Source organism: Symphalangus syndactylus, chromosome 11 (genome assembly GCF_028878055.3).
Source record: "Symphalangus syndactylus isolate Jambi chromosome 11, NHGRI_mSymSyn1-v2.1_pri, whole genome shotgun sequence".
NCBI lineage: Eukaryota > Metazoa > Chordata > Mammalia > Primates > Hylobatidae > Symphalangus > Symphalangus syndactylus.
In genome coordinates this window covers 133503962-133531378 of record NC_072433.2, presented here as the reverse complement: position 1 = coordinate 133531378, position 27417 = coordinate 133503962, and the positions used below count along the sequence as shown (strand labels likewise).

At 50.1% G+C, this 27417-nt stretch overlaps 1 protein-coding gene across 15 annotated transcripts in view; it reads right to left on the bottom strand.

The window, feature by feature from the left end:
- BANP (BTG3 associated nuclear protein) overlaps window positions 1-27417 on the bottom strand; it is a 126047-nt gene that overhangs the window by 19988 nt on the left and 78642 nt on the right. For 10 of the 15 annotated variants that reach the window (XM_055232726.2, XM_055232729.2, XM_055232721.2 and 7 more), the window contains 3 exons: window positions 25143-25279; window positions 23001-23063; window positions 20365-20403 (listed from right to left, as the gene is read on the bottom strand). In XM_055232726.2, the coding sequence (XP_055088701.1) occupies window positions 20365-20403; window positions 23001-23063; window positions 25143-25279 (239 nt within the window). Of the gene's footprint in view, window positions 1-20364; window positions 20404-23000; window positions 23073-25142; window positions 25280-27417 lie in introns of all 15 variants that reach the window. The other 5 variants (XM_063612535.1, XM_063612539.1, XM_063612538.1 and 2 more) reach the window with 1 other exon arrangement.

Sequence of the window (27417 nt, the reverse complement as noted above, 5' to 3'; positions counted from 1 at the left end):
GCAACGCCCAGGTTTCCTTTCGCCAGCAGCTACGCTGGTAGCCTTCCAGAAGATAATTCTTGGGGCAAAACAGTCCTACACATCCATTAGCTGCTCCGCACAGAGGCACCCAAAGCAAGAGGAGTGCTGGGTGAGCTCCTGGCGGCTGGCCTGTACCCCACATCGAAGCGTCCCATGCCAGCTGTGTGAAGTCGCTCCCTCCCCCAACGCGGCAGGCCTGCCCACCAGAAAAGGCAGACACGGCTCAACAACGGCCAACAGAAAAGTCTCAGACCACCCAAAGAATCACCAAAACTCCCTTCTTCAGAAAAAGTTCTCACATTTGGATCCTACCAAAAGAATATGTAAAATTATTCAGAAGTCACACTTTTTCTGCTTATTGAGTTACAGAGTTTTAAATCAGTACTGTTCTATATGTTTTCATGATTAAAGATTTGGTGAACATAAGCCGTAGTTTTAAATGGCTCAAACAAGAGTATTTCCAAATGTTTTCAATGTGTGCATCATATAACTAACTGCTGACATGCAACAGTCCCCATTGTATTCATTCACTCAGTGATCACTCGGTGTTGCTAAGTATACTACACTGGGTATGACAGGTAATAGAAATGAATAAAATTTGGGTTTTACATTATTTAAACTCTTTTACTTAACCTTTTAAATATATATTTGAAAATGGTAAAATTGATCAAAAACAATCTTCAAATCATCAGGCCTGCCACCACTGTCTGACACCACAGAGTGTGATGCGGGGCCAAACAAAAGGGCCAGGAGCTCAGGGGCCAGCGTGAAGCGTGGCCAGAGCAGTGGGAGTGTCTCACGGGTTGTGATAAAGACACTTCAGCTTCAGCTAACAGCGAGCCCTTCGAAGGCACCATTGTTTCAACTGAGTAAAACACTGAAAATGTACATTTCAATCATTTCATCTAAGTTCTCTCTCTAAAAAAAAAAAAAACAGAGAGAGAATACACTTCCCAGCCAAACACTTTGTCCAGCTTGTCCTGGGCCCTTGCCTGACTTAAAGATTCTTCTGTGCTGCAACCACAGTGTCCCAAGAAATTCAACAGGACAAAAATGTTAGCCCTCAAAATAGTCCACCTATTTTACTGACTAGTCATCACTCAAGCCTGAAACTACCTTCTTTGCTGCTTGCCAAAACAGAAGCAAATGAGCAGAGAGTCCTTGGAGTTCCACAGCCACTCCACACTCTCAGAACACTTTGCTACATATGGCAAGCCTGTTAGGGGACACAATGACCCCTCCAGTGTCAGAGCCACAGGCAGGAGAACCAAGGCCTCCCTTTGTAAGTCAGGGCCCCACCTCCCCAGACAGGGCAAGGAACCTGAAGAGCCAGCTGTCCAGGTGGGCCTGAGCCCCTCAACAAGGCAGCAGGAGGCATACGGGCGGCTCCACACCTTTCCCAGGGGGTTCCTTGGGACTAGTCAACACCAAACTCACTTCACTTCTGACCTTTTATGGTTTAAATTACATTTTCCACCACTGCTGGTAGAGAAGGCTTTTCCATAAGAGATTAATTCCCTGAACCACTGAGAGTCTCCAAGATTTCTGCTTGTGTTTTGGCATGTAATGCAGGAATATATTTTCTTGATGGGAGCATTTTTATTAAAAGTGACACAGGGTGTGTGTCTAGGAAGGCAAGATGACCCTCCCTCTGTGACAAACCATTCAGAGTGGCCTAAAGCCTCCTGGAAATACAAGAGGCCATTTTTCAGCTATAGATAAACACACCCTGCACACACACACTCCTTCTCCTTGCTCTCTCCAAAAAAATCCTACACGTAAAATGTTGGACATTTCCCATGTTTCTAATCTTTTTCCCAGCTGGGTCTAGAAGGCCTCATTTCATGGAAAAAGATTCTGAAGGCCTCTGAAACTTACTCATAAGCAAAGTATCAGGAGGAACACAAATGCCAAAAATGGGAGAGAAGCTGAAAAGCTTCAAGGTCACCAAGCCTGCTGTCAGCTGAACCCTGGTCAAGTCATTGCACACGTGCACAGTGGGAAAGCCCTGAATCTGTCACTGCTTTGCTTAACTTTACTAAAGATACATGCGTCATGTGTACGTACACATATTCAATTATTCAGGGGTGTGTGTGGGGAGGGGGTGGGTGGGTGTACGCATTAGAGATGGGTTTACCAGAACATACACAAAATACCTCCTAGCTTTTCCAGTGATTTCACATTGTTTAGCCTATAAATATATATAAGCTTTGTTCGTGCACATCTTAGGTAGTAACGTTAGCTACAGCTGTTTAAAAAAAAAAAAGGGGCAAAAAACGGCAAAAAAAAAAAACTATTAAAATACACACGTATTAGAAACAGTACTAAATAATTTCATGATTCATGATCTAAGCAGCATGATTAATACTCAAGCCTTGAAATGTTTCCCACGTGACTGAAAATCTTCCAAATATAGAGAAAGAACTGACCCAGATTTAAACATCTCAATAGATATAATATCCCCTAGGAACAGAGTTCGGTACTAACTGTTCAAAACATACTACACATTGGATTCAACCTGCAGAATCCAAATTCAACACTGTGAAGGCTTTACCCTGAAACAACACTGAGGACCTTCCATTTCTATCACACCTAAGCTACTACTCAAGGCCTACATAGTAAGGACAGAAGCCACGCCCACTGACCCTCCATAAACATTCCTATGAGCTGGGCAAAGGAAGCAGTGTCATTTCAGTCTCGACAGGAAGAGGGTGAGAGGCCAATAAGTAGACAGATTAGAAAACAACTCAGGATAACCAGGAAATTCACTTGACCCCTTGACGGTGCTGGTGCTCATGCTGTTGATGGCTGTGATAGCACTGGGAGTGGTGGTGGTGGCGGAGGTAAGGGCAACGGAGAGGGTGACAGGGACAGTGGTGGTGGAGGTCATGCTTGTGATACATGTGTTGTTGTTGGTAGTGGTGGTGAGGATGAGGGACATAATAGTGGTGGAGGTGGTGGTGGGAGTGGTTGTTACGGTGGTTGTGTTGGTGATGATGATGATGGAGATGACAGTAGAGGTGGTGGTGGTAGTGGTTATTAAGGTGGTTGCACTGCTGCTGATGACAGTGGTGGAAGTGGTGGTAGTGTTTGTCAGGGTGGTTGTTGATGATGATGATGATGGAGATGATGGTGGAGGTGGAAGTGGTTGTGTTGGTGATGGTGATGATGGAGATGACAGTGGTAGAGGTGGTGGTGGTGGTGAAGGTGGCTGTGTTGGTGATGATGATGGAGATGATAGTGGTGGAGGTGGTGGTGGTAGTGGTTAAGGTGGTTGTGTTAGTGATGATGATGGAGATGACAGTGGTAGAGGTGGTGGTGGTGGTGAAGGTGGCTGTGTTGGTGATGATGATGGAGATGATAGTGGTGGAGGTGGTGGTGGTAGTGGTTGTTAAGGTGGTTGTGTTGGTGATGATGATGGAGATGACAGTGGTGGAGGTGGTGGTGGTAGTGGTTGTTAAGGTGGTTGTGTTGGTGATGGTGATGGAGATGACAGTGGTGGAGGTGGTGGTGGTAGTGGTTGTTAAGGTGGTTGTGTTGGTGATGATGATGGAGATGATAGTGGTGGAGGTGGTGGTGGTAGTGGTTGTTAAGGTGGTTGTGTTGGTGATGATGATGGAGATGACAGTGGTGGAGGTGGTGGTGGTAGTGGTTGTTAAGGTGGTTGTGTTGGTGATGGTGATGGAGATGACAGTGGTGGAGGTGGTGGTGGTAGTGGTTAGGGTGGCTGGGTTGGAGATGATGATGGAGATGATAGTGGTGGAGGTGGTGGTGGTAGTGGTTGTTAGGGTGGTTGTGTTGGTGATGGTGATGGAGATGATAGTGGTGGAGGTGGTGGTGGTAGTGGTTAGGGTGGCTGTGTTAGTGATGATGATGGAGATGATAGTGGTGGAGGTGGTGGTGGTAGTGGTTGTTAGGGTGGTTGTGTTAGTGATGATGATGGAGATGATAGTGGTGGAGGTGGTGGTGGTAGTGGTTAGGGTGGCTGGGTTGGAGATGATGATGGAGATGATAGTGGTGGAGGTGGTGGTGGTAGTGGTTAGGGTGGTTGTGTTGGTGATGATGATGGAGATGATAGTGGTGGAGGTGGTGGTGGTAGTGGTTAGGGTGGCTGGGTTGGAGATGATGATGGAGATGATAGTGGTGGAGGTGGTGGTGGTAGTGGTTGTTAGGGTGGTTGTGTTGGTGATGATGGAGATGATAGTGGTGGAGGTGGTGGTGGTAGTGGTTAGGGTGGCTGGGTTGGAGATGATGATGGAGATGATAGTGGTGGAGGTGGTGGTGGTAGTGGTTAGGGTGGCTGTGTTAGTGATGATGATGGAGATGATAGTGGTGGAGGTGGTGGTGGTAGTGGTTAGGGTGGCTGGGTTGGAGATGATGATGGAGATGATAGTGGTGGAGGTGGTGGTGGTGGTGGTGGTTAGGGTGGTTGTGTTGGTGATGATGATGGAGATGATAGTGGTGGAGGTGGTGGTGGTAGTGGTTAGGGTGGCTGTGTTAGTGATGATGATGGAGATGATAGTGGTGGAGGTGGTGGTGGTAGTGGTTAGGGTGGCTGTGTTAGTGATGATGATGGAGATGATGGTGGAGGTGGTGGTGGTAGTGGTTGTTAAGGTGGTTGTGTTGGTGATGGAGATGATAGTGGTGGAGGTGGTGGTGGTAGTGGTTGTTAAGGTGGTTGTGTTGGTGATGGTGATGGAGATGACAGTGGTGGAGGTGGTGGTGGTAGTGGTTGTTAAGGTGGTTGTGTTGGTGATGATGATGGAGATGATAGTGGTGGAGGTGGTGGTGGTAGTGGTTGTTAAGGTGGTTGTGTTGGTGATGGTGATGGAGATGACAGTGGTGGAGGTGGTGGTGGTAGTGGTTGTTAGGGTGGCTGTGTTGGTGATGATGATGGAGATGACAGTGGTGGAGGTGGTGGTGGTAGTGGTTGTTAAGGTGGTTGTGTTGGTGATGGTGATGGAGATGACAGTGGTGGAGGTGGTGGTGGTAGTGGTTGTTAGGGTGGTTGTGTTGGTGATGGTGATGGAGATGATAGTGGTGGAGGTGGTGGTGGTAGTGGTTGTTAGGGTGGCTGTGTTGGTGATGGTGATGGAGATGACAGTGGTGGAGGTGGTGGTGGTAGTGGTTGTTAGGGTGGCTGTGTTGGTGATGATGATGGAGATGACAGTGGTGGAGGTGGTGGTGGTAGTGGTTGTTAAGGTGGTTGTGTTGGTGATGATGATGGAGATGATAGTGGTGGAGGTGGGGGTGGTAGTGGTTGTTAGGGTGGTTGGGTTGGTGATGGTGATGATGGAGATGACAGTGGTGGAGGTGGTGGTGGTAGTGGTTGTTAGGGTGGCTGTGTTGGTGATAATGATGGAGATGATAGTGGTGGAGGTGGTGGTGGTAGTGATTGTTAGGGTGGTTGTGTTAGTGATGATGATGGAGATGATAGTGGTAATGGTGGTGATGGTAGTGGTTAGGGTGGCTGGGTTGGTGATGATGGAGATGATAGTGGTCTAGGTGGTGGTGATAGCAGTTGTTGGGGTGGTTGTGATGATGGTGGCAATTATGATAATGGTGAGGATGATGGAGGTGGTAGAGGTGGTTGTGTTGGCAATGGTAGTAGGTGGAGGTGATGATGATGGTGGAGCTCTGGGGGATCTGTAGGCAATGTTCAGGAATCATGAGAGTTGAGCTCTGGATGTATCCCTGACTTTAACTCCTTGAACCGTCCTGGAAAAGCTCCTGTCTACTGTCTTCATCTCCAAAATAAGAATAGCACTCAACCTAGTCACCAAACTTAATCTCATTTCTCTTCAGAAATGCAAGACAGGTGAAGATATAGGAGAAAGCAAGTCTCTAACTTCAGAGAGGGGCCCCTGAGTTAATGCAGGCAGAGCGCTAGCTTACAACAATGCTTTAGAAGGTGTATTTCAGCTTTCTAAGGATGAATTGGATATGCCAGGGAATGTCCATACGCTGCATTTGAGCTGAAGTGACCTCTGATGGGTCTTTCTTGTGTTTTGTTTTGATTTTCTTTAGTAACAATTTAGTAGTAACTAGAACAACAAACACACCAGCACGTGTCCAGGAATGCGTGCCTGTCCTTGGCTGTTAGAGTGCCCAGCGAGAGGAACTCCAGATACAGTGGTCCAAGAGGTATTTGAGGTCAGCTAGTAGCAGCTACCAATTCCAGAAACATACTGATTTGGAGTATTATTTCTTGGTCATGTGAGGAAATGTTTAGGTGTTCACTTTATTTTCTTAAACTCCTCAAATAAATGAGATGAATGGAATGCAAACGATACCTCAGAAATTGTATAAATCTGGATTTTTAAAATCTAGACTTTTTAATACTGGAAAGAAAGCTCTAAGTCTATTTAACAATTATTATTTAATGATGCATCATTATAAAAATGTACTTATCATCAGCCGAGCTGTCCCCAACAAAGCACACAGTTAATAAATCAAGAGAAATCCTGAATTTCTCTATGCAGATTTTTATGTCAGGTGGATGGGCTGCTGTCTTCCTGAGATCACAGCACTGGAGGTGACAGACCAGCCCCACAACCTGCAACTGTGGTAGGGAAAGGCACCCCTGAGAGAGGGAAGGGTGGCTCACCGAATCCATATCTACGTGGGAACACATCGCGCTCGGCACTGCAGCAGTGCCTGGGAATGGCCGCGCTTCCCGTGTACCTACCGCGCATGGGGCACCAAGGCTGAGCCCGAAGGAGGCATGGGCTCCTGCAAAGCCCATGCTTCCTACAAGCTCACTGTGTGCTGGGCACGGGTCCTGCCCTTAAGGGGCTCCACACCTACACATGCAGGGCAGCGACAGGCCCTGAAAGGTGCCGTACCCCTCCCACGCCCTGCAGGCCGCCCCACACCTGAATCTTTTCAAATTCAAGATTCTGGCATAGACATTTTGCCCCATCCCTGAAAGGAAGCGCAGTTTCCAGAGGTTCGAGGGGTCTGCGGCCTCAGCCCTAAACCACTGGGGAGCCCCCATCCTGGAGCCTTGATCTCATGCTGTGAGGCCCGCCACTACACGGGGAGGGACCGGGGTGCTGCGGTCAACAGCTTGGCTGTGGCGGCAAGAGATCACGGGAGAAGAGTGACTGCGCAGCTGGCTATGCAGGCCAACACCCTCGTGTTTAGCGTTCTACAGAGCTCTGGGATGTCTGCAACCTACCAGCAAGCACATGAGAAACAAGCAGGTTGGGTGTGGGGGCTCACACCCATAATCCCAGCACTTTGGGAGGCTGAGGCAGGCGGATCGCTTGAGCTCAGGAGTTTGAGACCAGCCTGTGCAACAGGGCAAAACTCTGTCTCTATAAAAACAAAAAAATCAGCAGGTCGTGGTGGTGCGCACCTGTAGTCCCAGCTACTCGGGAGGCTGAGATGGGAGGAACGCTTGAACCTGGAGGCAGAGGCTGCAGTGAGCCGTGATTGCACCACTGCACTCCAGCCTTGATAACAGAGTGAGACTGTCTCTAAAAATAAAAAATTAAAATTAAAAAACAGCAAATACACACCCCCACACTTATCCAAATGATGGGTTTCTGAGTGCAGATGCTGTTACACAATCGCAGCTCACTCGTGCCTGGTCCTAATTGCCAGGTCTGGACAAGACTCCCGTGGGCTACAACGACACTTAGGCCGCTGGCAGTTCAAGATGCTCAACACAACCATTAGCAAGTGCGTGTCTTAAAGAGGCACAGCTATTAGTTTAAAACCATCTTGTCGGCCGGGCGTGGTGGCTCATGCCTGTAACCTGAGCACTTTTGGAGGCTGAGGCAGGTGGACTCCTTAAGCCCAGGAGTTCAAGACCAGCCTGGCAACATGGCAAAACCCTGTCTCTACAAAAAAATACAAAAATCAGCTGGGTGTGATAGCCCGAGCTGTGGTCCCAGCCACCGGGGAGGCTGAGGTGGGAGGATCACCTGAGCCCGGGAGGCAGAGGCTGCAGTGAGCCAAGATCACACCACTGCACTCCAGCCCGGGAAAGAGGGCGAGACTGTGTCTCATCGATTAGCTAGCTAGCTAGGTAGACAGCATTTTGGCTATGTTTAGCTGGATCTGTCCCTGTTAATCTTCACTGACACATCAGGAATAAGACCGGAGGACAAGGATTCCCATCCCTGTGAACGTGACTGAGAAGCTCACCAGCCGGCCACGCCCACACCAGCTCTTTCCTGAAGAGGGTTCTTAATTGGAAGACTATCATATTATACTCTAATTAGAACAACACATTTCCTATGCTGTATGTAATCTAAATCCCCAAGAAAACAATTGTCTGTAAAGAAATCAGAGGGAGGAGGAAACACGTTTTCCTTCTGGCACACTGAAACGCATTAGAGATGTCTGGTGTTCATTGGATGCCGTGTGGCTGGGGCGTTGTGTCACTGAGCATGTGGCCACAGCCCTCTCCATTCCTGGAGTGCCTGAGCCCAGCCATCTCCCCCATGACTCCACCCGAAAAACCCTCTCAAGAGCTGTGGTGTTTATGAGAGATACTGGTTTTGTCCCTGGTTCCTGGCCCGTAACTCCCACAGCCCTGGTTCATCTCTTGTTATGATGCCAGGTGTGTGGGCCTCAGGGGTGGGCTCTCACCCTCCTTTCACTCTAATGATCCCCCGCTTGCTGACTGTGGGTCTTAAGACCCTCCCATGAGAGGGTCCTGCCCTAGACCCTGGGGAAGGAATGCTTATGTCACAAAGTTTCCATAAAAACCCAAGAGGGCAGGTTTGGTGAGCTTCCAGGCAGCTGGTCCACCAGGTCCTGGAGGATGGTGCCTGGGGAAGGCCTGGAAGCTCTGTGCCCCTTCCCCCATACCTCGCCGGCTGTGTCTCCACACCTATCGCCTATGTGGTATCCTTTACGATATTAAACACAGTAAACAAAAGTGCTTCCCTGAGCTCTGCAAGCCGCTCCAGCAAATTAATCAAACCCAAAGACGGCTCGTGGGAAGCCCAACCTGAAGCCAGTTGGCCAGAAGTTCCGAGGCCCGAACTTGCGACTGGTGTGGTTGGGGGGCAGTCCCCGAGCCCTCAACCCATGCGATCCGACCCTCTGTGTCAGAACTGAATTAGAGGACACCCCGCTGGTGTCCACTGCCTGCCGTGTCCAGAAAAAACCCCACGTTTGGTCCCAGCAGTCTTTTTGTGTGTTGATGATGGTCACAGTGTGAGAGCAAAAGAAACGTGGTCCGCAGAGCTTTCCCAACATGAGAGTCCGGTGCACCGTGCTGTCTCAAAGACCCCGCACCCCACACCTGACGACGACATTGACTTCAGAGCCTTCAACTGTGAGGTCAGAATCTGTGGTGAGCACCAATTCGATACCAAGAACACTGTTAGAATGGACGTCCTTTCTTTAATCTGTGGTGAGCATCGATTCAATACCAAGAACACTGTTACAATCGAGGTCCTTTCTTTAATCTGTGGTGAGCTCCGATTCAATAACGAGAACACTTAGAATCCACCTCCTTTCTTTAATCTGTGGTGAGCGCTGATTCGATACTGAGAACACTGTTAGAATCTATGTCCTTTCTTTAATCTGTGGTGAGCGCCATTTCGATACCAAGAACACTGTTAGAATCGATGTCCTTTCTTTAATCTGTGGTGAGCGCCAGTTCCATACCAAGAACACTGTTAGAATCGATGTCCTTTCTTTAATCTGTGGTGAGCGCTGATTCGATACTGAGAACACTATTAGAATGGACGTCCTTTCTTCTGGCCCCTTCTTTCCTCCATTACTGAAATCCAACCTCCCATATGGTGTCTGCGCTTTATTTAATTCTACAATTGTGCCACAATCTCCTCAATGAGGCACATTAGTTATTTCTCCAAATGATTAGATACTTCTGGAAAATTATTTTTAGTTGGCTAAGTCTTCAATCACATCAAATTAATCAGAACCATAGCAAATGTACCTCTTCCTATTTTAAACTCTGATAACTGACTATCCCCTATATGATATACCAAAATTCTACTCGTATTTCACTGTCCAAGTTGAAAAACTAGTATGACAAAGTCACGACCAGCTGCTGAAGCTACACAAGTCAGAGGACACAGCAGGCCTTGGCGGTCTTTGAGCAGGCCTTGCGTGTCCCATCACCCATCAGCTTTCCTGCCTTCCCCAGGGGACAGCCCCCTAAATCCCAATGTTTGCTTCGGCCAAGCCCTTGCGGACCCTGCTAATCAGGGTTAAATTTAGATAGAATCATCAAAATTTTTAAATGACAGTACATAGTCATAGCAGTGTAAAAAGAAAGCACAGTCAAACCCATTTGGGTACATTATTGGCAAGTACACCAAACATAGGAAGGAGTTCACTATGTACTACATTCCTAGCTCACTGCTATTTTAAATCCTCTGAGGACCTGAACATGGTCTGCAGGAGTGCTCTGTGCCCTGTGGGGAGAACGGCTGTTCTGACTATTAGGAGTACACTAGGGTTGTTCCCACTAAGAACATCAGACTCCGGTGAGGCCCGGCACCCTGAATTACTGCCCTCCTGGACATGTTCAGGAAGAGTCTGGATTTGAATAAGGATGCCACCTACAGCCATCCCAGCTCACGCCCATGGGCACTGATCTTTGAGCTCCAATGAGGGCTGAAACAACAGACATGCACCATGTTCCATTCTACCAAGCCTGACTGATGCGCACCCAAGCGGGGGTCAAACTCAGCTTCCTGGTTTGGGGAAAGGAGCAAGGCCCATTCACTGACGTGCATGAAAACACTGCCTTGACTGACACTCTCACTTCCTAACGGAGATGTGGGGAGAAACTGGCAGTTTTCGCCAAGGAACTGGGGCAAGCATTCTTGGCCCTTCCCCACCCTGGTGGTATCTTAGTTTGGGCCCTTCCCCACCCTGGTGTCCTGCGTTACGTGACACGCATCAAGCCCAAACTCCTGGCAGCCCTGGGAGCTCTGACCTGGGATTTTAAACAACGCAAACAATCCCACCTCCCACCCAGGACCACACGAGCTCATGGCTGCCTAAGATCACCGAAACACGTTCACATGATACGGATTTTTTTTTTTTTTTTTTTTTTTTTTTTGAGACGGAGTCTCGCTCTGTCCCCCAGGCTGGAGTGCAGTGGCGCAATCTCGGCTCACTGCAAGCTCCGCCTCCCGGGTTCACGCCATTCTCCTGCCTCAGCCTCCCGAGTAGCTGGGACTACAGGCAGCCGCCACCGCACCCGGCTAATTTTTTGTATTTTTAGTAGAGTCGGGGTTTCACTGTGTTAGCCAGGATGGTCTAGATCTCCTGACTTTGTGATCCGCCCGCCTTGGCCTCCCAAAGTGCTGGGATGACAGGTGTGAGCCACCGTGCCTGGCCAACGTGACATGGATTTTAAAGAACACAAACACCACATGGTGAAACCCCGTCTCTACTAAAAATACAAAAATTAGCTGGGTGCGGTGGCGGGCTCCTATAATCCCAGCTACTCAGGAGGCTGAGGCAGGAGAATCGCTTGAACCCAGGAGACGGAGGTTGCAGTGAGCCAGGATCGCACCACTGCACTCCAGCCTGGGCAACAGAGAAAGACTCCATCTCAAAAAAAATAAAAACATTTTTAAAAAATTTAAAAAAGAACATAAACAATGCCAACTCCCACCCAAGACTGCACGAGGTCACAGCTCCCTAAGAGCACTAGAGAACGTCCATGTTACGCTCAGTATTTTTTTACCAAATCGTTTACTTCAGTGAAAGAATGACTTTGTAGTCCAGACTGCTTTACAGTGATGAGGTTCAGATGATCTGCTTTAAAAGGTTCAGTCCTGGTCATCATTTTCACAAGACAATACTTCTAGTTAATTCATGCTTTGAGTATGCAGTTTTAAAACAGTGTCTCTAAAATCACACACACACACACACAGAGACACATACACACACATTCACACATGCAAAAGGCAGAAGTGAAAGGCCCACCTCTGTGTCAGGAGGCTCTAAGGGCCGCGGTCCAGTGACATCACTCAAATGAGCAACTGTTACTCCTCGTATGTGTACAGGGTAAAGCTTCTGTCTGCAGACCACAGCCCCCCTACTAACCACCTGGGCGCCAGTGCCTGTGTGGTCAGTTTTTGAGGATTTGCACCACCCCTCCCTGAGTGCTGGACTGTGGACGGCACCTGCCAAGGGCAACCCAGAGGCTGGTGAGTGCCAGGTGGGCCATGTGTGCCCAGCGAAGCCCACCAACTTCCTGAGCAGGTGCTGCTGCCACCCCACTGCGGTGAAGAGGGCACTGAAGCACGAAGAAGCCACACTGCCGCATCCCAAAACGCCAGACACTGAGGGAGCGGCCGCCCTGAGATTGGGACCCATGGCAACTCTCCCATCCCCCAACCATCCAGTTCTCTCCCAAAAGATCTGCCAACCACAGCCGGGCCCTCATCTGTGGCCAAGAAGAGTATTTCAGGAGGGGGCCTCAGGGAGAAGAAAGGTGCTGTGGTCAGGGTGGCCCCACACCTCCAATTCTCCACTTTACTCACAGGCTCCCCCACCTCTGCTGGTTTGAATGCCCGGCATAGCAGGGCTCTGTGGGGGGTGAGGGGAGCGCTTCTCTGCCGAGAATGAACGAGGGAGTCCAGCGCGTTACGTCCGACAGGTGCTACAGAGGGAAGAAAGGTCCTTCCTGTTGCTGGAAGAGCCTGGGCTCTGGCCCCCATGGGCTGCTCCCGCTGAGGCCCCTTGGCACAGCCCAGCTGCAACTGAAGCCTTCCTTTGGCACCGGCCTCTCCTGCAAGAAACGCTCAAATGCATGCACGGACAACTGTCAGAGGCTTGTGGATGGCGTGGATGGGCATGGACAGCCGCGGCAAACATCGAGCCATCTTCCGTCCCATACCCACCATATGACCAACAGAAGGCCAGCCACACCAAAAACCTGACTGCAGTTCTCAGGAAAACTTCATTCTAATGCCCAAGTGACACGGATAATCCTAATTTTCCTGATCTAGATGAAAGGCAGGGAAACTTCATTCTAATGCCCAAGTGACATGGATAATCCTGATTTTCCTGATCTAGATGAAAAGCCCTGAGAAGCATGCTAAACATTTTTTTAACTAGCACATTTATAATCATTTTTCTTAGACTTGAATGTGATTTTTTAAAAAGCTTCCCAATTCAAGAACAATTATCTTTCGATTTATCAAAATATGAGAGGAAGAATATTAATATTTGCAGTGTAAACTTTACATAGTTGTAAATTTTTTTTTTTTTTTTTGAGACGGAGTCTCACTCTGTTGCCCAGGCTGGAGTGCAGTGGCGCGATCTCTGCTCACTGCAAGCTCCGCCTCCCGGGTTCAAGCCATTCTCCTGCCTCAGCCTCCCGAATAGCTGGGACTACAGGTGCTCGCCACCACACTCGGCTAATTTTTTCTATTTTTAGTAGAGAAGGGGTTTCACCGTGTTAGGCAGGATGGTCTCGATCTCCTGACCTCGTGATCCACCCACTTAGGCCTCCCAAAGTGGTGGGATTACAGGCGTAAGCCACCGTGCCCGGCCCATATAGTTGTAAATTTTTAAAAATTACTTAATTACACAGGTGCAGTGGTGCACACCTATAGTCCCAGCTACTCAATTACAACTTTTAGAACTACAAACTCTTAAGAAAGAGACATTAGCGATCATCTATTCCAGTATTTTTCAAAGTGTGGGTTGGAAAATCAATGCAATGTGTCATTGCCAGTTTTCAAAGAGACAAAAAGGAAGAGAAACAGAAAAGCAGAACAGAAAACAGAATAAAAAGTATTAGTGCAATCAGCACGCAGTAATACCGTTCTGTGGACCTGTTCCGACCGTGTAAGTGCACACACGTGAGCGAGGGAGGAGGGCTCTGGAACCACAATGGAAAGCTGCCTTCTCGCTGTGGCCTGTTGTCCTGTGGATCTGTTCCGACTGTGTGTGCGCACACGCATGAGTGAGAGAGGAGGGTTCTAGAACCGCAATGGAAAGCTGCTTCCCGCTGTGGCTTGCACAGATGCTGGTAGAGTCCAGCCTCATCACTCCAGAGGCAGCATCGCTGCAGAATGCGAATTGGCCTTTACAGGGAGTCTGCCCAGGTCACGCAGCACTAGCTCAGGGTACCCACAGCAGCAAAGCAGCTGCACCAAGATGCGGGTATGACCAACCAGTGGTTCCCCTGCCAGCCCCCTGAAGTGGCCAACTGGTCTATCCACCTTATGCAAAAGTTCCCATGACCTCATAAAAAAAGCCATCAATTTTCATTTAAAATGCACTCAAAAATAAAGTCATCCATCTCCCTGCAAATTTCAATCCTTACGACTCTTAATTTTTAAGGGCTTTTTTTGTTTTTCAGAATCTTCTGAAAATCTGCACCAAATTAAAGATTCTATTATCCTTACCACTAATTGAAAATTGAAATTCCTTAGACAATAAATTATTTTACACTCCTGGTACCATCTGTCTGAACGTACTCTCTCCCTCTGTGAATCGCTGGCACACCAGACTGCCTCTCTCAGCTCCAGGGAATTTCAGGGAATTCCAGATGCCCCTGATTCTGATCTAATTTACTATATCAGGCCTGTCCTCTATTCAAACCAATTCTGCAGTCCCTTAAAGTTAACCATATGGGCAATACAATAACACCTCTACCTAAATCCTTCCGAATTTCTACTATGATACCATTTGATCTTCATGCCCAGGGCAGCAAATGATTAATTTCAAATACTCACTGGGCAACAAAGCCAACACTACGGGGATTGTCCAGTAAAGGAAAACGCTGCCCGGATGCCTCACACCCCCACTGAGGCAGGGACAAAAGAAATCAGCACAGTGTGGTCAGCTGACAAAGGAGCCACTTCTCCACAACTCCACTCCCAACGAAGAAGCACCCAGAACACAGCTACAAATGCATCTAAACAGCCAAAGACCCAGGCTCAGCTCTACACAGCTCACCCCAAGGAGCTACCCATGCTTGGAGCCACGACCAGAACCAACCACTGCATTTTAATTTCAACCCCAACAGCAGTGGCTGTTTGGCTTCCCTGGAAGGCAGCAGATTAGGTGCACGATGAGGACGCGGCAGAGGGCGGGAGGCGAGGAGGGCAGCACACGTCCACACACACAGGGGCTCCGCTCTACAAAGCCCCAGACTGAGACTCTCGCTTAGGCACCTCCCACAGTGACCTGAATGCTCGTTCTTATGTAAAGTTGTTATTCAGGAGGAATGATAATACACAACCCTTTGAAACCAGGCAAAGTAGTTCCAAATAATTTTTTAAGTATTTTAATTTTTTGAAAAACCATTGAATTGTACACTTCATTTATTTTGACACAGGGTCTTGCTCTGTTGCCCAGGCTGGAATGCAGTGGCACAATCACGGCTCACTGCAGCCTGGGCCTCCTGGGCTCAAGCAATCCTCCTGCCTCAGCTTCATGAGTAGCTTGGGACTACAGGCACACGCCACCAGACCTGGCTAATTTTTTTTTTTTCTGTAGAGACACAGTCTCGCTATGTTGCCCAGGCTGGCATCAAACTCCTGGGCTCGAGTGATCCTCCCACCTCGGCCTCCCCAAAGTAGTGGGATTACAGGTGTGAGCCAGCACAAAACAATTTTTTTAAAGATTCATCTGCAATTTCATTGTCAGTTTTCTAAGGAATCCCTTCCCCTCCTCTTCCCTCTCCCAGCCAGCAACGCTGGAACACTGGGGCACGACAGCATGTGCACCTAGAGGTCGAAAAGAACAATAAGGACAGAGATAGCACTGGAGTGGAAACTGGTCATCACGGCTGGGCAGCTGGCAGAGCAGAGGCCACAGGGGCCCAGACCTGAGAGGAAGTGAGCGCTCCTGCAGGGGAGGCTGAGACACAGCGCTGGAGAGCACGGCTCAGGGAGGAGGAAGCGGGCACCATGCAGCCGGTGTGTCCCCGCACCTGCACACCCACCACCATCCCCCGAACCTCATCTTCCCAAATGGCTCTTTATAAAGCCTCTGGTGCTCTGCCAATCTTTCCAAACTTCTTGCCCACATTTGGGATGCACCGTCTGCTAATGCTACCCCCCATCACTGGTCATAGGAGGCTGAGCACCGGGGGCTCCATCCGACCTCACTGGACCCGGGTGCCCATGGCCTCTGGCCTTGCACAGGCAGTCACCCTCCCCATGGCTGTGCCATTTGCTGTCCTGAGGCCTTGGGAGGGTGCAGGTGGCTCTCCCGACTCCTCCTACTGTGTCTCTCACCCTCCTACTGCGTCTCTCGCCCTCCTACTGCGTCTCCCGCCCTCCTACTGCGTCTCCCGCCCTCCTACTGCGTCTCCCGCCCTCCTTCTGCGTCTCCCGCCCTCCTTCTGCGTCTCCCGCCCTCCTTCTGCGTCTCCCGCCCTCCTTCTGCGTCTCCCGCCCTCCTACTGCGTCTCCCGCCCTCCTACTGCGTCTCCCGCCCTCCTACTGCGTCTCCCGCCCTCCTACTGCGTCTCCCGCCCTCCTACTGCGTCTCCCGCCCTCCTACTGCGTCTCTCGCCCTCCTACTGCGTCTCCCGCCCTCCTACTGTGTCTCTCGCCCTCCTACTGTGTCTCCCACGCTCCTTCTGTGTCTCTCAGGCTCTGTGGTTCTTGCGCACTCCCAGTGTACCCAACAGGGCCTGAAATGGACTCTAATCGGCATTCCTTAGTGCAGGCTCACGCTCACCTGCAGAGCACCTGTCGGCAGGCAGCCTCAGCCAGGGGAGCCCTCCCAGAGTCAATGAACAGCTGTGAGTCCCACCCTGCCTGCAACCCAGCACCAGATGTAAGCGCACACCACGATTGTCGGCAAAGAAGCCAGAGGATGCGGGCGTCCTGGGCTACAGGGAAAGGAGGCCAAGGCAGCGCTCCTGGAACCTCAGTATCAGAGCGGATGGAGACGCAACGGCAGAAAGAGCGTGAGACGGGGCATTCCATCTCTCAGCAAGGAAGAAAAGCAAGGCTGCTATGGACATGAAACTGACCACATGGCTTCAAATCAGGCGATTCTTCCTATTTTCTACTCAGACAGCAAATGGCAACTGTGGGATGTGACTAGAATCTCTCAATATTTAATTTGAAGAAAACATGACTCAAAAAGAATGGTCCCCTGGCAGCAGGTGCCACAGGGTCACACCAATGCAGCACAATGGCGCTTCCCAGCACTGCAGCCACCAAGACCCTCCTGGAACTGACGTTGCTGCTGGCTGCAGAAGTGGCCTCAAACCCGTTGCCCCAGCAGCAATCCACAAGCACAGCGCACATCCCTCCCTCCGTGGAACTAAGAATGGAGGCTATTTTCAGAGAAGCTGTCCACTGATTCTGAAAATAATCAATTAACTGCAAGAAGTAACAGCAACAATCATCTCAAAAGTGGAATAGGAGGAGAACAGCAACAAGTGTGAGCCCAGCACAAGGAAAGGGGGTGGGGTGCAGGATGTGGGGCACAGGGCGCAGGGCACAGGCCCTGGCCTCAGGACAGAAAATGGATGGCCGGAAGAGGGAAGGCCTGGCCACCCTCCCAAGAGGATTTCTAGCTGCTCTGTCAGATTCTGAGTCTGTTGCCACATAAGCATTCTTAAATGACAGTTGGAACTAGGGAATCAGAAGAGAATACTAAGCTAATCCTCAGTGATCTAGGAACTTGAAGCAGCCGCGTCCATTTCTTTGTGTCCCCTTACTCCAATTGGGGTGCTGTTCCTCGCCTTCCCCCAACCGCCTGGAACAAGCGAGGGCTGCAGGATCTCCCATCAATCAAGCCAGTGCTCACATCAGGGCAGGCCAAGGGCCTCCGGGACAGGACGGGGAGCTGAGCCATCTGCAGTGTCACATGAAGGATGTTTCTGAGATCAAGTCTGGCTGGAGATAAAAGAGCCCTAGACCTGCGTGCACTATCCTCCTGTGGGCATGGGGTTGGGGAGGAGAGCGAATGGGCCGTGTGACCCCCGCACGGCTCAGGGCTTTTGTAGGCGCAGGAACGGGGAGGAGAGTGAATGGGCCATGTGACCCCCGCGCTGCTCGGGGCTTCTTAGCCCAGTCGACAACATCGAGGCAAGTGGGCTTCTCTGTGCTTTCTGAAACATCCTTCTGTCTCCCAAGTGTGTGGCCAGCCCGGAGGACGAAGCCTGCATGAGCAGGGTGTATAGCTCAGAAGGAATAAGAACTGGCCAAATGATGGGGAAAAAAAAGAATTTCCACAAATGGAAAATGAGATGGTTCGCTACACAGATTGACCAGAAAAGGCAGCTTCAGATGAACACAGCAGTTTCTTTAAATCGCACAGCAGTTTCCTTCCAAAGAGAAGCAGGGGCCATGTACCGAGATTCCGCCCGCTACCCTGAGTGGCAGCACCGGCCTCTCCTGAAGCCGTCTTTGATTTGAGGTCCCAGAAATGTGACCGATAATAGGATCAGGAGCATATGAGAGTTCACAAGGGGAAAAAAAAACAGGTGATTTATAAATTATTATTTGTTTCACATAAAAAGTGGTACTACGGCAGCTTTATTCATTCTGCGGTGAGGCTACTTAGAGAGAGTGGGGACTCGGAGGGGCCACGGAACACGCGGGAATGAGCAGCAGCTGCGACCCTGCTTGCAGTGCAAAGGCACACGGGGCAGCAGCAGTGACGGAGAAACGAGAGACACCAGAACAGAGTCTTGTTCAGAGAACTCCAGACAGCAACTCCTCCAATGTCAGCCCTGAGTCCTTCCTGAGCTCAGATCTGTGCTGGAGCCGACAGGCCTCCATGCCTGCTGAGAAAAGCTGGAATCTCTGTCCCCAAAATAGAGTTGGGAGAATTCTGTCTACAATCATAAACAGAAGCACTGCAGTAATACAGTGTAAAAGCCTGGTTCTATCTTTAAAATTCCACGTGGATTTTGTTCAGGGGTAGAGACAGGAACAAGGGAATATCGAAGGTGATGTGCCTTACTTTTCCTAGGAATTAAAAGTCCAGCAGCATTTCAACTATGATACAGTTCCACTACCAGCATAACCATAAACCACTATGTTGCAGAAAACTAAGGCGGACCGCCGGCTGGGAGTCCCGTCCTCTGCTGCCCCAGTGACCGTGAGAACCACGGGGGAGAAAGGCATGGAGAACTGACCTGCACTGCACTGACCACAGCCTCATTACCCCAGTGGAGTGAGCACAAAGCCACAAGTGTGGATTTAAAAACTGCGCATTCCTTTGGCTCTTTTCCAGAGCAGCAATTTCATACTTACAGACGAGCGATGCTGCAGGACTACCTGAGAAAACCTCGTGCTGATCTTTAAGATGAAACTTTCCAACTAAGAAACTCTGACATAAGCCAGTTCTGGAGGGTCTGCAGCCCTTCTCCCAAGGTGCCTCTGAGGGGTCAAGGGAAAGCCCACGGGAGCACGTGCCCTTCTGTCCCCCTCTGTGTGAAGCACCTCGCTCCAGGGGTACCGGGGTTCGGTCGGGTCAGAGATCTGCAGGGCCTGGCCTTGACAAAGGGAATGCATGCAGGTTTCTTGAAGGACAGTGTGCTGTGGTTTTGAAAAATTCGTATGATCTTTCTACACAGTGAGCTCTGTTTATGGTTCTCACTGTCAACTTCCCAGCTTCTGTTTTACGAAATGGGAAGATCACCCAGATTCTTCAATAATGATCCAGAGGTGACAGCCGTCTCCTGAATAGAAAAGGTCTTCACCAGGACCTGGGAACACACAGCCTCAAAACCACCAGCGAGTTGACTCTGTCCTGCACAGCAGCACCCTCCCCGGGACCCGCACCGTTGGAGCACATCATTTCGTAAAGACCATGCGTACTGGGGTGTTCAACGAACGGTCACTCTTTTTGTCAAGGATTAGAAAGCAGGCAAGTTTGTGAGTTTGACGGCAATACAGAGGAGCGAAACCACCTTTTTCTAACAGAGTTATCTGTGCAAACATGACCACCACCAACATCTGCATGTGTGTGCAAAAAATAACCATCTGCATGGGGTGGGGTGGTGGAGGTGGGAGGGCACGTGTGCACCACAATGCAAAAGCTGCCGAAATCCTACGGAGCAGCAAATGTAACCCCCAAGCCCCGCCCTCCCCCTTCCAGGCTTGTGCATTGCCATGGTGAGGAAAGCCAGTCCTGCTCTGGGGCCCACACTGAGAGGCCTTCGCACCCTCGCTCCCTCCCATGAGAGCCCCCGTTCCTCGGCAGCGCAACGCCCGCATGTACATGGGGACCAGGGCACTCACCTGACCATCCGCCCCCTCCCGTGAGAGCCCCACCCCTCGGCAGCGCAATGCCCGCATGTACATGGGGACCAGGGCACCCACCTGACCGTCCCACCCCGTCCCGTGAAAATCCCACCCCTCGGCAGCGCAACGCCCGCATGTGCATGGGGACTAGGACACTCACCTGACCGTCCTGCCCCACGTGATGGATCTGGAGGTTGCCCTACAAAGAATGAGAGGAGGAGACGGTCATGAGTAGAAACACACCAAGACACCCGCAGACATGGGAAACACGCCAAGAAACATCACAGGCCACTTGAGAATAACAAGAAAAACACTAGTTCTGCAAAAATTCAACCTCCAGTAGCAACAAAAGCCCCAAAACAAAATATTTAGATTTCTAGGTACTATTTATTATTTTAAAGATGAACAAACAACTCAAAAAGCACTGTACCCATTCCGCCACCCTGACCCCAAATGAAAATGTGATTTTTACTTCATTTTTTATATTGAAAGAATCTGAATCTGACTCACAAAAAGTACAGAAAGCAGCAGAGAGAGGTCCTATGTGCGTGTCGCCCAGCTTCCCCGAAGGGGGACGCCTTGCTGAGCTGTGCGGCACCACCACACCAGGACACGGGCTGCACACAAGGAACCAACTCACTCAACCACAGAGCTACTAAGAGCTCTCCAGTTAGAAATTCATTTTCATTTGTTGTAAAAAGGAATTGTTTCATGTCTGTTAGACCCTGCTAAATGTTTATTTGCAGATATCCTGTTTTAACAAAATAATTTTAAATGAACACGGTATGAATTTATGATGAGGAGACTGCATACTGTCATTTATCACAAAGCCATCATTAGTATTATCAGCAATTTCTAACTTACTGCATTCAATTCCTAATGAAAATGAAAGACAATCACCTATACAAGATGGATTCAGTTTTGAAAACTGAAGAGGATAAAACTAATAATAAAAAATTGAAATTCGAGTAGTCAAGATTTTTTAGCATAAACTATAAAAAGCAAATGTGCGTTTTTTTTCTTTTGCTGCTGTTTCAATTTTCCTGCATTTTCAATGACTCTAAGGAAATTAAGCATTCCGACGAACTTCACAGGCTTCCAGGTATTCAAGAACGCTGGCTGAGCTCTCTGACAGTGAGCTTAGCCTCCTAGCCCCGACCTGTCTGTGCCTTGAGAAGCAAACCTTTCCCTGCCCCTCAAAGGCAGCTCCTGCACTGGAAGGTGCTACTGGGATCCTGCACCTCGCAGCCGCTCAGGCCCCCAACTCCTGCACCTGACCGCGCTGAGCTGACAGGTGCATCTCCAGACATCTCCATGGAGATGGTCCCTGACACACCCACAGACATAGAAACAGGCCCTGCTCCTTCCTGGACACTCTGGCCTCCTGGGACCGTCCGCCACCTGCTCCCCGCCCTGGTGCTTCCTTCCATCCATCTGACCACATGTTTCTTAGCGACCTGGTTATGTCGCTGTGTGGATGAGCCCACTCATTCCCAGTCGCTCATGGCCCCCACATGAATTCGTTCCTCCCCTTTCACCTCATCCTCATTCCGCCCTCGGAACCCTTATGCATGTGCTCCCCTCTCAGGATAACCCACTGGGAACTGCTGGTGTCCAAATTAAAGCCACCGCCAGCAGACACGCCTGAATCCCTGGTGCTCCACATGAGCATGTGTGCATGTGTCCACAGTCTTGCTCACGGGCACTTGGGCAGGAGCCTCTGCACCCGCTGTGAGTCCCCGAAGGCAGGGCTTCTCTCTCCTCTGCTCCCCCACAGCACCTGAACCCAGCACGAGCTCCCAGGAGGCCTGGCACGCCAACATCTCCATGAGTCCCCTTGACCTCAGCACCTGGGCTTCCTAGTCTCTGCTGCTGGTGTGTGTGGGGAAGCCTGAGATCTTTGTAGCGACGTACTACTGTGCACCAAACACAAAGCTGGTGCCGTTGTCACGACCTAGAAACAGCTATGTTCCTCATCCCCCAGGGCGCACCACGGTCGCTCAGTACAACACGTATGCGCTGCTTAGTGCCCTGTGCCTGCTGCTGCCTGTGCTATAGCAAACAGCCCAGAGTCGAAGGCCGGTCACCAGCCACCAGGGAGACAGTCTTGCTCTGGCACGCAAACACGGAGCACTGCAACCGGCCGGCCTTGGCTTTCCAAGAACTCAGACCATCACTCCCGCCTGCACATTCCAGACCCCAACAGCAACTGAGCCCACGGTTCTGAGTGCGTGGCCGGGTAGAGCTCCAGGAACTGAGACAACTGAGGCAATCACAGGCCCGGCAGGTGCATCAAGGGCTACAACCAGCTCTCAGGACTGGCAGCATCACCCCGTGGGACTCCCCACCATCCCGTGAAGTCGGCACTAATCCCGTAGAGGCCCCCAGGAAGCTGTGGTGAGGGAGTAGGTCAGGTCACCTGTGCAGGGGCAGACCCCATCTCGGCCACACTGAGGGCCTCCCCTGGCAGGAAGGGCAGGGCCAGACAGGGAGAGAGGGGTACTCAGAGGGCACTTCCAGCCAGGAGCAGAAACATCTACCCAGCAGACCTTTACCAAGACAGACCAGAAGCTGTGGAGATCAATGGATAGGAGGGGAGGCAGTGAGGCCACAGAGACTGCAGGCCCGCTACGTGCAACCTAGAAGCAGAGTCCTGCAGCCCTCGCCCACGTTCCCTGTCCTGGGGGCGCCCTGCTGCCCTCGCACTGTGACACCGACAAAGGTCGGGAGTAAGCGGGCACGGAGCATATGGGCATGGTGCCTGCAGGGACAGTGCTGCGGCAAGAGCTGACTCACCTCGCTGTCCTGCGTGATCTGGACTTGCTCCCCCTGCGGCACCTGGGCAATGTGGAGGTGTCCCTGTGGGATCCGCAGCAAGAAAAGACACCAAGAAGCATCAGAAGAAAATCAAAAGCAAAGGAAACAAGAAACATCTTCCGGAATGTTTGTTCTTGATTATCTGTTTACAATTCAAAAAGATAACTAAATCTTGAATAGTGCAATATAGCCTGTGGTCACCTCTTTAAGCTTCTGGTTCACAGTAGTCCCCTTCATCCATCAGGGTTTCAAGAAGCGCCCCTCCCCCCACCACGTGGACGCTAGAAACCGTGGATGGTGCTGAACCCCGTATATGCTATGCTTTTTCCCGCCCATAGGTGCCACACAGCTTGGACATGCTGGACAAAGGAAGGACTCACGTCCCGGGCGGGACAGAGCAGGACGACCAGACTTCATCATGCTACTAGCCAGAAGAGTATGCAATCTGAAACTTACAGATTGTTTACTTCTGGAATTTCTCACCTAATATTTTCAGATCACAGTTGACCATGGGTAATTAAAACCTGGTGAAGTGGAAGTATGGGTAACGGGGGGCTACTGTGTAACACAGAACATTTTCCAGTACTTCACAAAGGAGCAATAGGTCCCAGGAAAGATATTTACATCTTTAAATGTCACTAAACAAGTAAATTTTAAAATGTGCATGACACACAGAAAAGAGGGGAAACAGAAAATCACAATGACACCTCTTTTCAAATGATACGTTCAGCTCTCTGGGGATGCTGGGGGGCTATGCAAGCAGTATGTGGCTGCAGCAGGAGAGCTGTTTGCGTGCCTACACTCACAACAGGGCAGGCAACGTTTTTCAAATCAAAGAAACACTCATAAGACTATTTAAACAGTTTGAGTAAACACTAATAAATGTGATTCAAAAAAAATCAAAGAAGCCAATGTTTATACATACGGGCAGACAAATAATTCCTATAAACCTATAAATGAAATGAATACTCCTTATCTTATTTGAAATTCTCTCTTAGTCGAAATGGATCTTAAAATAAACTCCTGTAGAATGTTCTATGTAAGCCTTATGACAAACTTATCTACTCTGGAACGCTTTCAAAGAACTTCTTACTAACAAGATGAGAGGAACTGTCGTTGTGAATGTCAAATTAATAAGCTTATTAAATAAGATTCACTATTCATAACTGTCTCATCTCCTTTGGAAGAGGAAGGGTAACGCCCCCTCTAAAAGCCCCAGAATTTTCTGGAAGTCTTCCCTCTTCTAGACAGCATGCTGAAGCCACACTGAGATGAGAGCCACGCCCCACTCTCAATAGCGGAGGACCTTGTTTCCAGGAGAAAGCCCTGCTGACATGGAGGCACACGATGACCTGTCTTCAGAGGTCCCAAGGGGGCTGGTGCCACTAAAAACATTGGCGACGTCTAGTGGTACATGTAAAATTTCTAGTCACCCAGCAAAGCTTCCAGAAAAGTCTTCCTTCCTTCTCAGCCACCCCCTACTCTCATGCCACAGAATCCAGGAGGTGTTTGTAGAGGGACTTCACCCGGGAGCCAGCCCCTAGGCTCATCAGGCTGACCACAGCTTGGGCCACAAAACCCGAACAGAGAACTCCGCACGGGGAAGGCAGGACATTGACTTGCTGCTGGGACAGTGCCTGCCCAACCTGGGTGTGCTGAGTAACTCCAAGGGAAACGCTGCATGGGAACACTGACCTCAAGCTTTTGCCACTGATCCTAGAAGGAAATTACTCTTTCCCTCAGTGAGAGAGTGCCCGCGCTTCCGAACTGAGAAATATTTCCGATGCTTCCCAGCAGCACGAGCTGGGGCAGGGGCCACTGCACAGCCGGACCCTCGCAGCCGACTGCCCGCCTGCCTGCTGGCAGGACTGAGGTGAGCTGAGCGAACGCCCCACCCCACCATGTACTTCAACCCCTAGGCTCTGCAGCAGCCGCCCCCACCTATGAAATGTTAAGAGCTCATGGCCACGATGACCTCTACTTTAAATGGGGACCTTGTGCCTCCTCCCAAGCTATCACTGTGCTCCCGAAACAAGCGGAACCGGTGGAAGCTGCCATGGCCCTGCCGTGGGCCACCCCGCAGCCCCCTTTCCCAAGGTGCGAGGTGGAGAGGGTACGTACTACTTGCACCTGTCCGTCTTCTCCGATCTGGTGGATCTGCACCTGCTGCGCGTTGGCCAGCGCGTAGTGCAGGGCCTGTGGCTGCGGCTGTGGCTGCGGGAGCTCGCTGGCGGGAGGTGGGGTGCTCATCATCGGCTCTGTGGGGGCAACAGGTGTGAACGGGGTGAACGAAAAGTTTCTTAGGCATTGCCTTGTGCGGCATGCATGCACCCCCGTCCCTCACTCTCAACTCCCACAGCAGAGAAGAGGAAATGCTTCATTTTTCCTCGACTCGCTGTATCTCCACTCTTCTGCAGAGATCGCTACGAGTGAGTCTTAGGAACTGAGGCTTCCGACATGGAATGCGGAAGGGCCTGAGAGTGGCGTGATGCTGCTGTGACAAAACCCCTTCTGGTCCCCAACTTATTTACATGAATGAAGCTCTTAAAGTGGACATTAAAAGCTGTTTCAGGCTGGCAATATTTGTCCATGGGTAATTAAACTAATAGAGCAAACGTCTCATCCACGCACTTAAAGATACATTTCCAACAAATTTTACTTGCCGTGTTTAATCAAGATGAGATATATTTGCTTTGATGTACTGTGTATTAATTTTCACTGTAATGATGTCTCAATCATAATTATCTTAAACTCTTAGAATATTAAGACTGCAGAAGAACTTTTTAATTTTCAATGTATACAGATAGTTTTGTTGCAGAGAATTATAATGACTAATTTAAAAAAGCTTTTAAGCATAAAAATGTAGTAAGAAGGGCCGGGCACAGTGGCACACACCTGTAATCCCAGCACTTTGTGAGGCCAAGGCAGGCGGATCACCTGAGGTCAGGAGTTCAAGACCAGCCTGGCCAACATGGTGAAACCCCGTCTCTACTAAAAACACAAAAATTAGACAGTCGTGGTGGTGGGGGTCTGTAATCCCAGCCACTCAGGAGGCTGAGGCAGGAGAATCACTTGAACCTGGGGGGCGGAGGTTGTAACGAGTCGAAATGGCACCACTACACTCCAGCCTGGGCAACAGAGCAAGACTCCATCTCAGGGGGACAGGGGAGGGAAGCAGTAAGATGAAATTCTGTGAGAGAAGTAGAATGTTAATATGAATGAAAGGAGAAAAATGAAAGACATAAAATTTCTGATTACTAAACAGAACCGGGCCAGGCGTGGTGGCTCATGCCTGTAATCCCAGCACTTTGGGAGGCCAAGGCGGGCAAGATCACTTCAGGTCAGGAGTTCGAGACCAGCCTGACCAACATGGTGAAACCCCGTCTCTACTAAAAATACAAAAATTAGCCAGGTGTGATGGCACGCGCCTGTAGTCCCAGCTACTTGGGAGGCTGAAGTAGGAGAATCACTTGAACCTGGGAGTAGGCGGTTACAGTGAGCCGAGATGGCACCATGGCACTTAGCTCCAGGCAATAGAGCTGGGGAGGGCGGCAAGAGAGGGGAGGGCCGGAGAGGGGAGGGGAGGGGAGGGGGAAACGAAAAGCTTTCCACGTATTTTTTTACCAATAGCTAATGGTAGGTATTAAATTGCCATAGTACATAGATTCCACTGAATACATTTTTTAAAGCAAAAATAAAATGTTGGGTTTTTTTTTTTTTTTTTGAGACAGAGTCTCGCTGGACTCTGTGCCCAGAGCCACTGTGCCCAGCCACATAATAGAATGTTGGTACTTGCAATAGGCTACAAATTGCCCAGCTACACTAAATCAGAATCTGAAATTCACGAGATTCGAAGGAGACTCAACATGCCCACCTGCATGTTGCACGTGGAGAGCTTGGCTCCAGCCAAAGACCCTGACTCCGCCTGAGCACCTCCAGTGATGGGTCATGTCCCAAAGCAACCACTGCCAGGCTCCACGTGCTCCACGGCGCCTTCCTGTCTGCCTGAGCAGTTACGGAGCACTCACCACCACAGGTCCTCGAGCAAGCCTTGCGGACCCCAGGAAGAAAATGACAAAATCCCAGCTGGGCTGAAGCCCACCTCCGCGGACCTGCTGTTCCTCCACTGACCCTCTTAGCACCTACAAAACCAGCCTAATTCTTCACTTATGCGCCGCTTCTCCAGGCATCTAAACATTATCAAACCTTGTGAAATCTCAATTTCTAACCGTTTCCCCAAAGACAACGGTTTCCAGCCCACTGCCACCATGACAGTCTGTCGCTGGACAGCTCCACCCAGCGGCTCCAGAACGCTCCACTGGGGCCACAGGGCAGACAAGCTAAGAATGGGTGTGCTCCAGAGTGTACCTTCCAAGCACAAGGGCTCCTAGGAAGC